The 16,727-nt window shown below is 32.8% G+C and overlaps 1 protein-coding gene across 3 annotated transcripts in view; it reads left to right on the plus strand.

The window, feature by feature from the left end:
• Positions 1–16,727, plus strand: part of Tll1 (tolloid like 1) — a 200,843-nt gene that overhangs the window by 123,264 nt on the left and 60,852 nt on the right. For all 3 annotated transcript variants that reach the window (XM_004848221.4, XM_087216992.1, XM_021261202.2), the window contains 2 exons: positions 4,392–4,516; positions 13,421–13,536. In XM_004848221.4, the coding sequence (XP_004848278.1) occupies positions 4,392–4,516; positions 13,421–13,536 (241 nt within the window). The remainder of the gene's footprint in view (positions 1–4,391; positions 4,517–13,420; positions 13,537–16,727) is intronic.

The following is a 16,727-nucleotide window of genomic DNA, read 5'->3' on the forward strand; positions in this document are numbered from 1 at the left end:
TTAATTTCCATTTTGGATTTTATTTGTTAGTGTACAAAAATGTATCTTGTATCCCACATTGCTGGATTTATTCATTAGTTCTAACAGAGAGAGAGAGAGAGAGAGAGAGAGAGAGAGAGAGATTGATTTAGACTTTTCTGTGGATCAATAAATAGAGATAATTGACTTCTTTCCTTTCGGTTTGGATTCGTGTTATTACTTTCTTCTCCTCCTTCTGTACCTCCCACCCTTCCTTTTCTTTCTTTTTTTTTCTAATTGCACTGGTTAGGACTTCAAGTACTCTGTTGAGTAGAAGTGCTAATAGGTGTCTTTACTTTGTTCCTTTTTAGAGGAAAACGCTTTGCTTTTTATCATTGAGTGTGACATTACCTGTGGGCTTTTTACATATGGCCTCTATTATGTTGAAATAATTTCTTTCTATTTCTAATTGTTGGGAGTTTATCATGAAAGAATGTTGAACTTTGTCAAATACTTTTTTTTGCATTAATAGATGTGATCATAAAATTTTTGTTCTTCATGCCGAAAATATAAGTATTTTAAGTTTTGTAGTTCTTTGTATTTGGTTTCTTTTGTAGATTCTGAACAGGCTATAAAAGTTCCAGTTGTTTTCATGAATGTAGCCCATCAGTAGATTTAGGAACTCACTTGTGAGAAGAATAAGGCTGTATCTATGAAGCTTGAATGTGCATTGATGCTTGGAAACTATAGACCCGCCCATTTTTAATTAAGAAAAAAGTTGTAAATTTTTACAAAGTTCCTTGGGCTAAATTGCCCTTTTATTGTGACTGGAGCAAATGGAGAGTGGAGATTAGTTCACTCTGTCTCAGGCCCATTGGTAGTACCTCAGTAAGGAAGTCTAGGAAGAGCTTACTTTTCTTACTGGCCTGAACATGGTGAAAGAGGATCATTAACTTCTGATAAGAAAGAAAGAACAAAGGAATAAGTAATGGACCCTCTTTGAAATGGAGGAGAGGTTACCACAGTAGAGGGAATGAGCCAAATTAAAGCATTCTGCTGTCTGAATAAGTATATGCACTCCAAAATGTCATGGGCCTATTTATTTTAAAAAACAAATTTTAAAAACAAATTTATTTCATTAAAATTTAACATTTACTTCCAGCAATGCATTAATGTTTAAAAATTTTTATTAGAGTTTGTACATGTACGTAACATGTGTTAATTCTGTTTACTTCACCTTCCCTCTGGACCCTCTCCCTTCATCTCAATCTGTATCCCTTTTGAAAAAGATCTGTCTAGCTACTTCCTGTTACCTATCTTTTATTTTGTTCTCTAATTTATGTATACTTATGTTTCTAATATAAGAGAAATCATATGATATGTAACCATCTGCATCTTGACTATTTCAGTTAACATTATTGTCCCAACAGGTATCCATTTTCCTATAAATGATTCAAATTTATCCTTCTTTATGCCAAAATAGTGCACCATTGTGTATAAATACCATATTTTCTTTATGGCACATAGGCTACTGGCAAGATTTAACTATTATGAATTGTACTGCCATAAACATGGGAATGCATGTATCAGTACAACATGATGTCTTTAACTCTTTCGGGAAAATATGTAGCAGTGAAATAGCTGAGTTAAGTGGAATTTCTATTTTTAGTTTTTTGAGGAAGTGCCATTCTGATTTCCTTAGTGGTTGTACTAGTTTATATTTCTACCAACTATGTAGAAGGGTTCTATTTTCCTCCAAGGCAATAGCATTTGTTTTGATTTGATTTATCAGTGATGGCCATTTTTCCTGGAGTAAGTGGTATCTCAGTGTTGTTTTAATTTGAATTTCTCAAATAGCCAATGATGTGATGCATTTCTTCATGATATTTATTGTCCATTTGTACTTATTCTTCTGCAAAGTGTTTATTCGATTCAGCTGCCCATTTTTCACTGGATTTTTTATTTGGGGAAGGTTAGGTGTTTTTTTTTCTTAGTTCTTTATATATTTCTAGATATTAATCCTCTAAGTAGTTTCTGGAAAAAATTTTTTTCCCATTCTGTAGGTTGTCTTTTCACTCTGTTGGTTGATTCATTTGCTGTGCAGAAAATGTTTAACTTGATATGATTCTATTTTTTTCTTAATGTTATTTCTTATGCAATTGGGGTTCTGTTCAAAAAGTCCTTGCTGATGCCTATGTCTTCAAGAATTTTAGCTATTTTATCTTCCTGCAGATTGCTTCTGTTTTAATATTTAAATCTTTGATCCAACTTGATTTTAGATGGTGAGAGACATGGGTCTAGATCCAGTCTTCTCACATGTGTAATTAGTTTTCTCAGCACTATTTGTTAAAGAGGCTATCTTTCCTCCAGCACAGATTTTTGGCTCCTCTGTCAAAGGTTCTATTTAAATAGAATTTCTTTGAAAGCTGGAAAAAAGAAAGTTTGAAGATAATAAATTTATTTTTAGAAGGAGAAAATGGTGCTATTAGTAATGAGTAACTACAGAAATTGTAACACTTCATTAATTTAGACCTGCCCACTTACCATATCTGTTGATTCATGAAGCATCATTGAAGAACGGCTGTTTTCACTGCTACTTTATAATTTAACCTACTTTTTCAGTTACATTGTTGTACTTGAAGTGGCATCTTATCAATAGGTGCCATGATCACTTTTAATGATCACTTCCCATAAATCATTGTCTCTACATCTTTACTCTCTCTCAGGCAGTATACATATGTTGTTTTGTGTATTTTGTAGATCTGGGTTTAAAAAGTCAGAGTCTCTCCATTTGAGCTATCCGGCCATATCTAAAGGTCATCATTTTTCTTTTCTTTCTTTCTTTTTTTTTTTTTGGTACCGGGGATTGAACTCAGGTCCTTTTGCTTGTGAGGCAGGTGGCGAAACCACTGAGCTAAATCCTCAGCCCAGTCATCTTTTTTCTTATATAACAGCTAAAGAGCTTAGTCATAAATTACTCATACATTGTGTTACTCATGCATCATATTACTCATCTGTTTACTATTTTTTTCTACAGATTAACCATTATCTTTGGATAAGAATCAAATTCTCTGGCAGATGTTCAACCTCTTTCAGGGACACCTTATTTGTGACCTGTTACCTTTGTTATTCTTTCTGGGAACTCTACTCCCAGTTGCATATATACCTCTGAACTTCACTTCTTTCAATTTTGACTTCAATGTGAAACTCTAAGTGTATTTTCTTTTCATTACTCTATGTAAAAGCTATATAACAGTGTGCAATCAACATCCATTTTCTCATCTTTACTTTTTTTCCCGTAGTACCTTTGACTACCTGGGTTATCCCCTTTCTCCCATTACACTGTTAAAATTGTAAAGGGAAGAATTTCTATTTCTTTTTACCACTATAAATTCAGACCAAGAACAATGTTTAATAATTATTTGGTAATGGAAGGAATAATTAGAGCTAATAGTTTTGTTCTGTTACCCTGTGCTTTAAAAGTAATATATTTATTTAAAAATTTGGAATGGAAAGTCTCATCTGAATTTAGAAGATAATCTGTAATTGAAATGTATAATATAAAATATTTTTGTGCAAATTCCACCTTTTATTTTTTATTATTTTGGAAATCCACACCCATAACCTTCATATTTTTTAAATTCCTTGGATCAGTCTCTCAGTCCAGCTTAGTGCTCCCTTTAAAGTTATAAATGTTTGATATACTTTGTAAAATTAGATTGCATATTTAGTACACTGTAGTCAGAATTGTAATTATGCATATTAGGAAAAATAGGAAGTCTTCTACCACAACCTGGAATCTAACTCAGAATCTGTAGTTCAACCTTATTAAGACATTGACTAAATTTTTTGCTTATTGATTTAGCCATGGAAAATTGAAAAAATTATATATTTATAAATTTATGTATTTTGTTTTATATTGTTGTGTGTAAATTTGACAGTCTTGTTTCCTTGTTCTTTATTATATACTGTAATAACACTTGGATTTCTAAGAATAATACACTAAATGACTGTTTTAACCCCCCCAAATTTAACTTTTGGTTTGATGCTTACATTTTTTTTATTTATGGGGAAGGATTGCTTTGTGAATTGTTAACCAAAGGGGTTCTCAGACCTTCATGGGAGAGTAATATAAAAGCCATCCTGGACTTTCTGGGAGACTATAATTATTTCATATTTTTGTAAGCATATCGTATACATTTCTAAGGAAAAACAAATGTCATCATTGACTTTATGTGAGACACACACATTTAACAGTTTTATTTTTACTTTGATGAACGTGTTTTGGAAACCTCTAGCACTGTTTAAAGCTTATACTGGCATAGTTCTCCTTTGATTGATTTAAATTTGCAAAGTGATAACCTTAGGTTTGTTAAGAATATGTGAGTTTTGATTTGGTGACTTAGGCATGGCCTGTGTCTGTTTCTTTTCAGGGGGATGTTTCTGGACACCATTCTCCCCTCCCGTGATGACAATGGCATTCGGCCAGCAATTGGCCAGAGGACCCGGTTAAGCAAAGGAGACATTGCACAGGCAAGAAAGCTGTATAGATGTCCAGGTATTGCACCATACAATATGGAAGCATAGTCATGCCTGACTGTGCTCTTCTGGATGCACAAACCATGAGTTACTCAAGTGTTTACTTGTCTTTCTCTGTGCTGGCAAGTGATGTGTACAGTTCAAAGTCAATAATCGTAAAGTAAGGTACAGAAGAACATGGAAATGCCCATTGCTATAAATAAAAATAAATTGCTAGATATTAAAGTTTAAGCACAAGAATTTCTTTTCCTTTAATCATTAATTCAATTTTAATTTAATTTCTTTTCATTTAATGAGTAAAAGAGCCAAATAGAATGGTGGTTTGATCATTAGCGAGTAGTTACAAGACTTACAGTGAAATGCTCTTTCCTTGTCTACATAAAAAGAATGTCTTTTCAGAATCACATCCTGAGTGACCCTTTCCTTGCAAGAACCATCATTAATGGTATATTAGCTAAAATTTTATCAAGCTGGGCCTGGTAGTAATCACAGGGAAATAATCCCAGGATACTGGGAGGCTGATGCAGGAGGATTGCAAGTTTGATCTCTGCCTGGACAATTTAGTAAGATCCTGTCCCAAAATAAAAAATAATAAATGGAGTAGAGATGGAGTTCAGTGCAAAGGCCCCGGGTTAAACCCCTAGCATCAACTAAAAGGTTTTTTTTTTTTAATAAGTAAGAGTTTACAAATCTGTTACAAAAAAAAGTGCTAACCACTTGCTAATGACCTAGTATATATTTTGCTACTGAATAAAGTTAATGAATAAAGTTGGTCTTGATCAGAATGTTCTAATGGAGCAGCAGTATGGTGATGACCCCAGAAGCAAAAAGATTTTGTTCCAAACTGGAAATATTTCAGTCTCCATTTACCTCCTGTATGCTCAGCAAAGAAACATGCTTAATTTTACTTAACACAGCTTTCCTCAAATTATTTGTCCAAATAATCTTCCTTTTTCCTGATAGCAATTTGTGGAATGGATTTCTGGAGGTATTGGTCTGGCTACTACACTTGCAGATGGTAACATAATGAGAAAAGTTTTAAGTGGCTGGTAGACTAACAATTTTTTTGCAAAAAATCAGAGATATGGTGGATATATTAATCATTGAATGTTTATCGTAATAATTATTTAAAATTGATCTGTTAATTTCCTGGGAAATTGGTCTATTCAGTTTATTATGACTGCAGTGTTAGTCCAGAAAACTTTCCCTTTAGGACATAGAGGAAGACAAGCTACTTCCCTCCCAAAACTATAAAATGTACTTACTGGCATATGGTTTAGATCCCTTTTGTTGAATAGATAAACTGCAAACCATAAAAAAGTTAATTGGTTGAAGAATCACAGGAAATAATTAGAAAGTTCATAATTCAGTATGGTCATAGGCATTCATTTACTGATTCTACTCAATAGATTTTGCTAAAATTTCTTCTAAGAGAAGTGATTTCCTCTCCATTAAAATCACATTTGCTAAGGAAAACTGTAAATTATTTTTAATTTTAATCTTAATAGGTAATCTATAATTTAGGACCATTAAGTTTTCAGGAGTACATTTTCAGTAGATTGAAATTTAAAGTTGTAGTTAAAAACTTTTACAACTTAATGTTTCATATTTAAAGTAAGCTTTAAATTGCTTTCCTTTGTACATAAATCTATCTGTACCTACTTGTCTAACTATATACTATAATTTTTCATATATATAAAGATACTTCTATTTAATGTTCAATTTACTTCAGAAGTTGGATTCATATTTTAATAAATGCCTTTAAAATATTTTATATATGTATGTAAAATATATATGCTTAGGTGGTATTATTTTAGTTTTTACTGCAAGTTCCTATAGGAAAGATGAATTTATAAGAGAATGGCACCACTATGGGTCAAGATAAGGATCATCCTTCACTAATTTTCAATAACATCTGACATATGTTTCTTAACTTTAAAAAGGGGAAGATTATACGATTAATAGAAACTAAATAAATTGACTATTTGGTTGTAAAACTATTTTACTTCCTTAACTGTACCTAGTGTGATCAAAATATACAGTGAATATTTAAATTTGTAGAAATTATTACATTAAAGGACCCATTGGCATTAGGTCCACTCAAATACTCGTCCTCACTTTGAACACACTTATGCCATAATTCTTGTCACTTTTTCAGCAGTTCTGGAAGTTCTCTTTCATTAGTGTGTTACAAGGTATGATCACAACTATGGTGCATGCTGCCGCCGAGGGCCCCCCAATGGAAAGGCAGTCTCGTAAGAACATTCCAGTAGGTCCTCACCCACACTACTCAGTGGACTTGGCACTATTTGAGTTCTGACTTTTCCCTAAAGCCAAGATCACCATGAAAAGTAAACATTTTGAATCCGGTCAGGACACTGAGACAGCCCCGACAGCCCAACTAAAGTCACTCATGAAAGAGTACTTCCTTAACTGTTTCAGAGATTGGTAATAATGATGGATCTTCCCCAAAGAATTGAAAGAATCATACCACAGTGATATATGTGCACTCATGTTCATAGCAGCATAGTTTGTGATAGCTAAAACTTGGAAACAGACCAAATGCCCATCAACTGGAGACTGGATAAAGAAAATGTGTTTTTTTAAATAAAATGGAGTACTACTCACCCATAAAAAATGAGAAATCGGAGACATTTATAGCTAAATGGATGCACATTGAGGTGATACTCTTAAGTGAAATAAATAGGACACACATGTGTAAATACTGAATAGTTTCTCTGGTGTGAGAAAACTGAAAGTGCAAATGGGGACTAAAAGGTATGATAGGTAATGTGAAATAGGAAGAAGAGGGGCAAAGGGGAAGGAGGTGGGAGGGGTAGGGGAAAGGAATGGAATTAATATGAGAAAATGGAAAAATAGGAACAAAATCTTTGTAAATAGGGAGGACTGGAGGGGTTGAAGGGAGGGCTGGGCAAAGGTGAAAGATGGGAACCAAGAGAGGCTATGTAAAGGTGCAAATTTCCAATGATGAATGTCATTATATTGTATACCTAAAATGTACCAATGATTAGAATGAATAACCGATAATGCAAAATAGGAAGAAAAGGTCCAAAGGGGTAGGGGTAGTGGGAGGGGCAGGGGAAAGGAAAGAAGGGAAAGGAAAAATGATGAGGAATGGAAAAAATGGAAATAAAGTCTTTGTGGAGGGGGTGAAGGGAGGGCTAGGAATGGGGAAAAAATAAGAACCAAGATGCATTATGTATAGGTACAAGTTTCCAATGAGAAATGTAATTGTGTTGTATACCTAAAATGTACCAATAAAAGAATTTTTTAAAAAATAATAATGATGGAATAAGTGTTTTTGAAGAGAGAGGGAGTATTTTGAGGGGCATTGATGGCATTGTGTCTGTCTTACTGTCATAAGTATTTGTAAAAATTAGACACTCATTTTATTTTTTGATCACATTTTGTATGCATATACATAAAAAAGCACACTGAGATGCGTTTCAATATTGAATTGTAGGACAGTCAGGAATGAAAGAGCAATGAAATTATGACAATATAATTAAATCTTAAGCTATGGCTTTTCATATTTTAGTTATTAACTGGAAGATAATTAGTAGTTTCCACTTGAGGTATCATGTAAATACACATAAATGGGCATAATTAATATACACATGGTTTTGTTTAGTACAGTAAAACTACCTTCATAAAAGCACCATCATCTTGTATTTTTAAAGTACTATAAAAGGCACATTGCTGCATTATAGCTTATGAATTACATGGATCAAGGGAGAAGTAAAAGATAAGTTACACTGTGTGTGCCTTTGGAATCTGCCTTGTTCTTACTCTTAGAAATTACTGGTGAGTAGAGTCAATAAAATGTATTTAATTACATTTTATGTCAACATTTTTCTCATCAGTTTATAATCAAAACCCCATTTGCTCTACATTTTATAGAGCCATTTCATAGTTTCATCTTGAAAGGAGAACTGGTCTGGTAATGTATATAGTTAGAGACAAGGTTAAGGCTTTTATGATCTTTGATATATAGTGCCCCGAGTTTAAAAGGCGAAGTTTCTAATAGACTGTGAATATTGTTGCTTCTTCTTGAATAATACAAAGAATGGTTTTATGGTTTTAAAATAATTGATCAGAAGCTGAGCCACATTAAAAATGTGTATATTTTTAAATTTTAAGGTAATGCTAATTGTTATTGTATGAAACTTTATAGCTAATAAATATCTTGTAATCCAGTTTTATATTTATCTAAGTATGAATGCTCAAATTTAAGTTAAATTGGTACATGAAACTTTACTTACTGTATAGCCAATGCCTACTCATCATGAGAACTCAAGTGTACAGTTAGATTTCTAAGGTGATGCTAATAGGATATGTTTCTTATCATCTAGAATTGTTTTCATTGTAATTTCTTGCTCTTAATTTTAGAGACAGGTCAAAAAAGTCTTCTTATGAATCCTTGTATAAGGAAAGAAGATGAAAACGATCCTTCCCAGCCTGACACTGCTGAGATAAGACACTCCCAAACTATCACATCATGAGCCTCAGAAAGGGCATGGGGAGGGAAGGCAGAGCTGCTCAACCTTAGAATTGGATAGATTTCCAGACTTTACTCCTCAAAAGACAATCCTGTGTCCTTGTGATGGCCTCCAAGCCTTTCTAGTATTAGGACAGGAAGTATCCACATGGGGGTGAAGAATGGGTCACCATGGCAACTCTTCCTCATCCTTTATCTCAGTAATAGCAGTTTGCTTGTGAAGGTGATCTCTTCTAGAGCACATGAATTATAGCACCTTTGCTCTTCTTCAATGATTAATTTGCTATCTGATCTTTCTTGAGGCCCTTTTTTTCTTGTGATTTTTATTTTCTAGATGTGTTTTTCTCTGCTGTAATTGTAAGACTGCTCTAGTTTTCTTTCCTATTACTAAAATACTCAATTTAACTCTTATTGCATAGTCATTAGTCTTTATTTGCATTTTGTCCTCATTAAGTTTTTCTGCAATTCCATGATCTTTCTGCTTAAAACTACTTTATAACTTAGACCAAGTATTAACACTAATATTTTTCCACATTTTTGGTTTTCTCAATCTTCCTTAGTTAAGCATGTGACATGTCAGCTTTCTGTTCTGTTAATTTTTGTAACAAATACCTGAAATAAACAATTTATAAATAAGTAGATGTTATTTAGGCCCACAGTTTTGACCATTCCGGTCCACTATTGATGGGTGCAGTTCCTCGGGGACCTGTGGCAGAGCAGCGCATCATGGCTGAGGTATAGCACAGCAGAGCTGCTCAGCTAATGGCTGGCCAGTGACAGGATAAGAAAGGGGCTGTGCTCCCTTGTTCCTTTCAAGGGTGTGTTCTGTGTGACCTGCACGATTCCTCTAAGCCCCACCTCTTCAGGTTTCTACCACTTCCCAATAGCACTATGCTGGGGACCAAGCCTTTACTACACGGGCTTTGGGGGACATCTAAAATCCAAAGTGTACAATTGCCTAGCAGAGAGAAATAAGAAAATTGTAAGATAAATTGATATCTAAAAATACAAGAGCTTTCGAAGGTAAGAATCTCTCGTGTTATATAAGTGACTTCAAATATATTTCAGGCACAGCTACGCAGTTACTACCAAAATGTATTTTAAATCTTCTAGCAATTTATCTAAACTTAATTATTCAGCTAATGGCTTTGCATTTCTTTTACTGTTTCCTTTATTCTGAAAATCACTTTAAAACAAATAATTTTTTAAATGCTTAAAACTTTAAGAGTCATGGATTTATGAATAATTTAAATAAATTAGATACTGTTAAGTTGATTAGACATATTTTTATTTCTTTCCTTAAACTAGATTTCATCTATTTATTTGGATATTAGTTTAATACTACAAATTATTGTGTAGCAACCACAATTTTTATGATCCTTCGTAAAATTATATAGTTTTTTTATTTTGGGGATTGAAGCCAGGACCTTTGCACTGAGCTACATCCCCAGCCCTCTTTCAAATTATTTTTATTCTGTGAAAAATTCTTATTGAATTGCCCAGGCTGGTCTCACACTTTCCATCCTCCTTCTTCAGCCTCCCAGAGTGGTGGAATTACAGCCCTGTGACACCATGCCCTGTTTATAAATGTATTCTTGAAGAATATGGAGAAAGTGAGATTTTCAACCTTTGATATTTGTTCAATGCTATAGATATTTGTCAGGAATAATATTTGTAGAAGATTGTGTAGTCCATTGTAAATTATACCCAGCTATTAAAAGAATGTGAATATGTAATTATTGAACAATACACCATTTAAATTATGTTCATACAATTCAAGTCCAACTTTCCATGTTGAAGAAGAGAATACATGAATATTCTCTAATTCAACAGTGAACTGTGTCAAATAATAATGGTGGTTTTAATTTTTACATCTTCTTTAAAGAAATAATCTTTCCCTTTTTTACAATTAGTGTATGTTTGTGGTTTGTAATAAGCAATAAGTGTATCTATCATGGGGAATTGATCCATTTACCTTCACCTTTCTCTCCCCTTTTGCCTGTCTGCCCATCTCCAGAACCCCTTCCCTTCCCCACAATATCTATCTCCCTGTTTTCTGTCATCTATCTTTTATTTCTCCCTTTAAATTATTTATATTTTGAGTTTCTCAGGTAAGAGAAACCATGCAATATTTAACCTTCTGTGTCAGATTTATTTCACTTAGCATTAGGGTCTGAAAGTGCATTCATTTTCCTACAAATCACTCACTTCTATCATTTTTATGGCTGAGTAGTACTCCATTGTATATATACCACATTTTCTTTATCCATTCATCTGTTGATATAAGATGCTTCTAAGATTTACCTGTTATTCATTGTGGTGCTATAATTTTTATTGAAACACTGATCATAGCAATTTGCTTCTTTGTAATTAATATGCTTTTGTTTTCTCAAATATCACTCAGGAAGTAGTTGTATTTCAAAGACATAATTTTACCCTGCAATCATTGATTTACCTTACCTGTGAAAGAGTTATTTCAGGGTTAAGAAAACAGCATATTTGACTCCCACAAAACAACCTTATTAAGGGGATAGCACAATTGATAAATGACAATTTGAGCACTTAAATTTGCCTTTCTGTCCCTTTGCCTTGTTGTTGAAAGACAGACTGTTTGAATTTAACAGTACTACCCTTTCTTTTTAAAATTTCTTTTAGCTCTTTGAATAATAAAGTTTTAAAATATCTGAACATAAATCAATAAACACCTGGGAACAGTGCTGACGCATATTGTGCAATAGGGATATGTAGCCTGGGACAATCATTTATTGAAGAACAGTAACGAGTGATTACCTAAACTTCAGATGTCTGTTCTTCTTGCGTTACAAATAGGCACTGTTTAATGGACTGAAGTTTTCAATTATGTGTTATATTTTGTTTTATGTTTCGTAAGAGAGTTTCTTCTTAATCAGAACAGTATCATTTGTATTTGTGGATTAGTTAATTGTTCAATTCTGCTTTAACAAAACCAGTGCCAGTATTTTCTCTGGTTCAGAGGGGCTTTGAGTCATCATAGAAGTTACTTTTAAACTGCTGTGAATTGTGAAGTTTTTCAGAGAAAAACACTCAACTCACAAATCATTATTTAGCATATTACCTGATGCTACTTTAGACATATTGCTTATATTAAGAAGACTCTTAACACATTTTCATTTTTCTAGGGCTTCTTGTAATGTGGCATTTATCCAGTGCCCTAGATACTGCATAGAACAGTGCTAACTTATGCAGTTTTGACCTTGAGGAGTTTCATTTTGATCTGTTTCCTTTTACCTGCCTGGTTCATCAGAATAAACTTCACTTACTCCTACATTAGATTTATTTTGTAGTGCAAACCATAATATCTGTTCTCCTGAATAAATATTTATATTGTGTTAGACTGTTTTTGTAGCTCTGTCTTATATGTTCAGAGCCATTATCTCCCTTTCTTTATTTAACACAAAATATGCAGACCTATTTATAATTTATTCGGGGTTTGATGAGATGAGAGTTCACCTGCTGGTAGCTCTGGCTATGGAATATGGAATATGGTAATGTCTCCATTTTGATCGCAGTCTCCTTCAGAGGGAAGGAACTGTTCTCTCGGCATGTGGAGAGAAGGTTAGAAAGATGACTGGCTGGACTGGAAGAGTCATTCTGAGTAAGCACACGTGGATCAGTCTAGGTTTGTGTGCTCTATACCACCTCTTGCAAAAGCAACAGGAAAACCCAAAATAGAATGGTGCTGCCTGGCTTTGGCCAAATGCAGATCTTAATGCTATGCAGCTGATAATTTGCTATTTCAGATACCTGTTAACTATTTCCAAGGAATAAAACATGCTCAGTAAAAGCAAAAGTACGAATTGTTTATCTAGCAATTGCTATGTATGATCAACATAAAAGAGACAATAAATACGTAGATCCTTTTGATATATTTTAATGTTCCAAGTTTTTAGTTTTCAATATTTTTCTCATTTTGAAAACAATTCATTGTGTGTGATAGTTCAATGCCACCTGCTTTGATTACTTCTAGTTGTCATTTAATATTGTTTAATCTTAAAATGGTCCTCAGTGTTAATGGTTGTCTCATTTCATGAAGAATATATCAATGGACTGTTTCCTGGTCCCAGAGATACATCAAGGAGGTATTCACTAACCTGAGCCTCAATATAGGTGCCCTTTAAATTGGCTACCAGCAATGAATGAGCGAGTTGTTTATGGATATAGGATTATTTAACTCAGTCTTGTTTTATGGATAGCTCTACTGATGCTATCAAGTGCACTGAAATTCTGATAAGAAGACATAAAAAATTGACTTAGAAAGGTCTTTGATAAAATACAAATATATACCATTTGTTTATCACATTGCTAATGATATCCATGGTCTTCATTTAAAAGGTAAAGGATCATCTTCTGTTGTTTTCCTTTCAGCTTGTGGAGAGACTCTACAAGAATCCAATGGCAACCTTTCCTCTCCAGGTTTCCCAAATGGCTACCCTTCTTATACACACTGCATCTGGAGGGTCTCCGTGACCCCAGGGGAGAAGGTACTTTAAACCCTCACTAGTTCTATTTTAGGCTCCCACAAGCAAAATGTTGATTATTGTCACATATAGTTTTCTTTATCATTTATTCTTACTTCATTCTTCAGATACTCAGAGAAAATTAACAGTGGAAATTGCTCAAATTAGGAATTTTTGAATGATATAATTTTAAAATGTAAATGCCCTAGAAGGGTTGAAATATTACAAATTATATTCTCAGACATAATGAAATTAAGTTAAAAAGTCATTATCAGGAAGATACTTTAAAAAGCCACACATTTAAAAATTTAAAATATAGAGCTGAATGTTAAATTTAGCCAAGAAGAAATTATATTAAAATTTGAAATTCTTTTTAATTATAACTATAAAAATACTGAATACCAAAACTGTAAAATGTCACTAAAGTAGCACTTAAAAGAAAATTCCTAGACTTAAATCCTTAGATTAGGAAATGGGCAGGCAAAAATGAATGAATAAGCTATCTGTGTTAGTTACCTTTCTCTCTTGTTGCTGAGACAAAATAACCGCACCCAAAGTTAGAAGGGAAGGGGGTTATTTGGCTTACAGTTTATAGAGGTTTCAGTCCATAATCAGTGACTCCAAGGCAGGGATGGCAAACAGGCATTGCAGAGGAGAAACAACATGGCGTGGCACATACAAGGCAGCAAAGGTAACAAGAGAGGGAAGTTAACAGCATCTCTGTGCCCCTTTTATTCATACTACTTAGGGCAGTTAGCATTCACACCCTTAATCCTAGTGCCCTTGAGCCTAGCACTGCATCATGAATCAATTCCATTCACACATACTAGATCATTTGTACGACTACATGTGGCTTTGAGGGGACATCTAGACCCAAACACTATCTAAAGAGGTTAGAAAAGAGAAGTGAAATAAAACAGAACTTGTTTAAATAGGAAAGCAATAAAAGCTGAAACTGATAATGTGAAAATAAAATGCCAACAAGTATGAAAACAGTTACTATTTTGAACTGATTTTAAAAAATATGAATTGAAAAAAGATCAAGAAAAAATAATAGAGAAAGCACAATTATTTAAATTTGAAAGAAGAGATTATTATAACTATAGATGATGTCTACATTAAAATGAGAATAAAAGAATATTATCTAATTATAACTTAAAAGCAAATTCTTATAAAATATTATCAAGTTCTTATTCAAAAGAAATAAAAAAGCTTGAATTCTTCTATAAACACCAAAGCAGTTGAATTACTAGATAACTGGATAGTTAGATTTTTTTCTAAAGAGGAAAACTCAGATTCAAATGGCTTTATTGCTATCTGCTCAACATTGAAGGAAGAAATAAATAATAGTCTTCTGTATAAAACTCTTACAAAGAAGAAATAAAGAAGATATATTCTCTTATTTACTTGGCTATTTCTGATAAAGGAAGTATAAGAAAAGGAAAGCTGAGCTGGGATTTAGCTCAGTGGCTCTGCCGCCTTCCTCACAAGCGCAAGGTCCCAAATTCGATCCCCTTTACCAAAAAAAAAAAAGAAAGAAAGAAAGAAAAGGAGACCTACCCGATATTCACATATCAAGATGTACAAATTCTACCCAAATAACCAAATCAAATGGAGATATATGCTTGTATATGTATGTAGGTCGATCTGTCTATGTATGTAATTAACATGTGTGTATGTAATAATTGGATGAGGAATGGAGAGAAAAAAAATTGGCTGAGTATCTCAGATAAAGAAAAAGTTCTATTAATATTTGAGCAAAAACAACAAACCATGAGCAAACTAGGAAGAGAAGATACTTTTTAAATCTTGGAGAATAAAAAATATTAATATATATACCACTGTTATTGGGTAATGGAGAAAGTATTTTTATTGAGACAGTTAAAAAAAAACACCAAGAATTTCTGTTGCCACTATTGCATTTTCAATGTTTTGTTGGAACTCATAGTCAGCAGGTTAAGGCAAGAAAATGGAATTAAACATGCAAGAATTGAAAAAGAAGACAAAATTCTCCTTATCATATTTGGTTTGCTTGGTTGATTATAAAATTTAAAATAATTACAAAATGAAGTCAACAAATATATTTATTCTAGATTCTGTTTTAAAAGAGAATCTGAGACCTGTAATCTGTATTATATAAAGAAGCATTGATATTAATCTTTATTTTCTACTAGTCATTGTATGACGTGTTTAATTCATTGCGAATTGTTTAAATACACTCATTAGCTTTGGTACAATGACATTGTAGTTTAAAAAATGGTTGATATGGTTTCACTGCCTGCTGTGCAAGCGCAAGGACCCGAGTTCAATGCCCAGTACCAAAAAAAAAAAAAAAAAAAAAGGCTCTAGGTTTGATCCCCAACACCAAAACAAAACCAAACCAAACAAAATCATTGATATTCCTTATAATTGAATGTTGCTAAAAAATATCATAGGTAGGAGCTGTCCAGTGCCTTTCAACATGTACAGTAAAAACTCTGGGTAAAATATTTGTGTAACGTAAATACTTTTATATGCAAACAGTTACAGCTGACTTGAAATATATGAATGCATCCATAGATCTTTGTAGTTATATTTAATAATTAGAAGTCTCTGTTGTAATGTGGTTATATATGTTAATCAATTTCTGCTTAGGTTCTTTTAATAAGCCCCTGAAAACATATGAAAATCATTCTTAAAAAGTTTCTGAAGACTAAATTTTAAAAGATGATCAATTTTGAGAGGAAGTTTAAATTGCCTGTTTTAAAAAAGGGAAACTTACACATTTTGAAAAGTTTTGGAACAAGATTAAAGTAAATTATTTCATAACAGCAAGATAAAAGTTCATCTTACTAGTTAAAATACTCATACCATTAGCTTTCAAAATTAATTCACTTTTCTTATATAAATTATTACCAGTAAAACTATATTTTCCAAAATATTACTGGTAGGAAGAAAACAACAAAACTATCATCATTTATTTATTTTTCTTAATATTATTTAAGATGATTAGTAGATAAATTGACTTCATATAAATGGCCAATGAACAATGTTATCTTGTTTTCATATCTTGTGTCTTTATTTTTTCTTCTAATATTTGATTTTATTCTTTTTCTAATTTAAATTGAAAGCTTAGCTCCTAATTTCAAGGATGTTTTATTTCCAGTATAAATATTCAAGGCAATGATTTTTCCCTACATACTACCATATCTGAAACAGCTTGACATATATTATTA

This window comes from Heterocephalus glaber, unplaced genomic scaffold, assembly GCF_053883595.1.
Source record: "Heterocephalus glaber isolate CG9 unplaced genomic scaffold, H.glaber_assembly_v1.0 deba00001461, whole genome shotgun sequence".
Lineage (NCBI taxonomy): Eukaryota > Metazoa > Chordata > Mammalia > Rodentia > Bathyergidae > Heterocephalus > Heterocephalus glaber.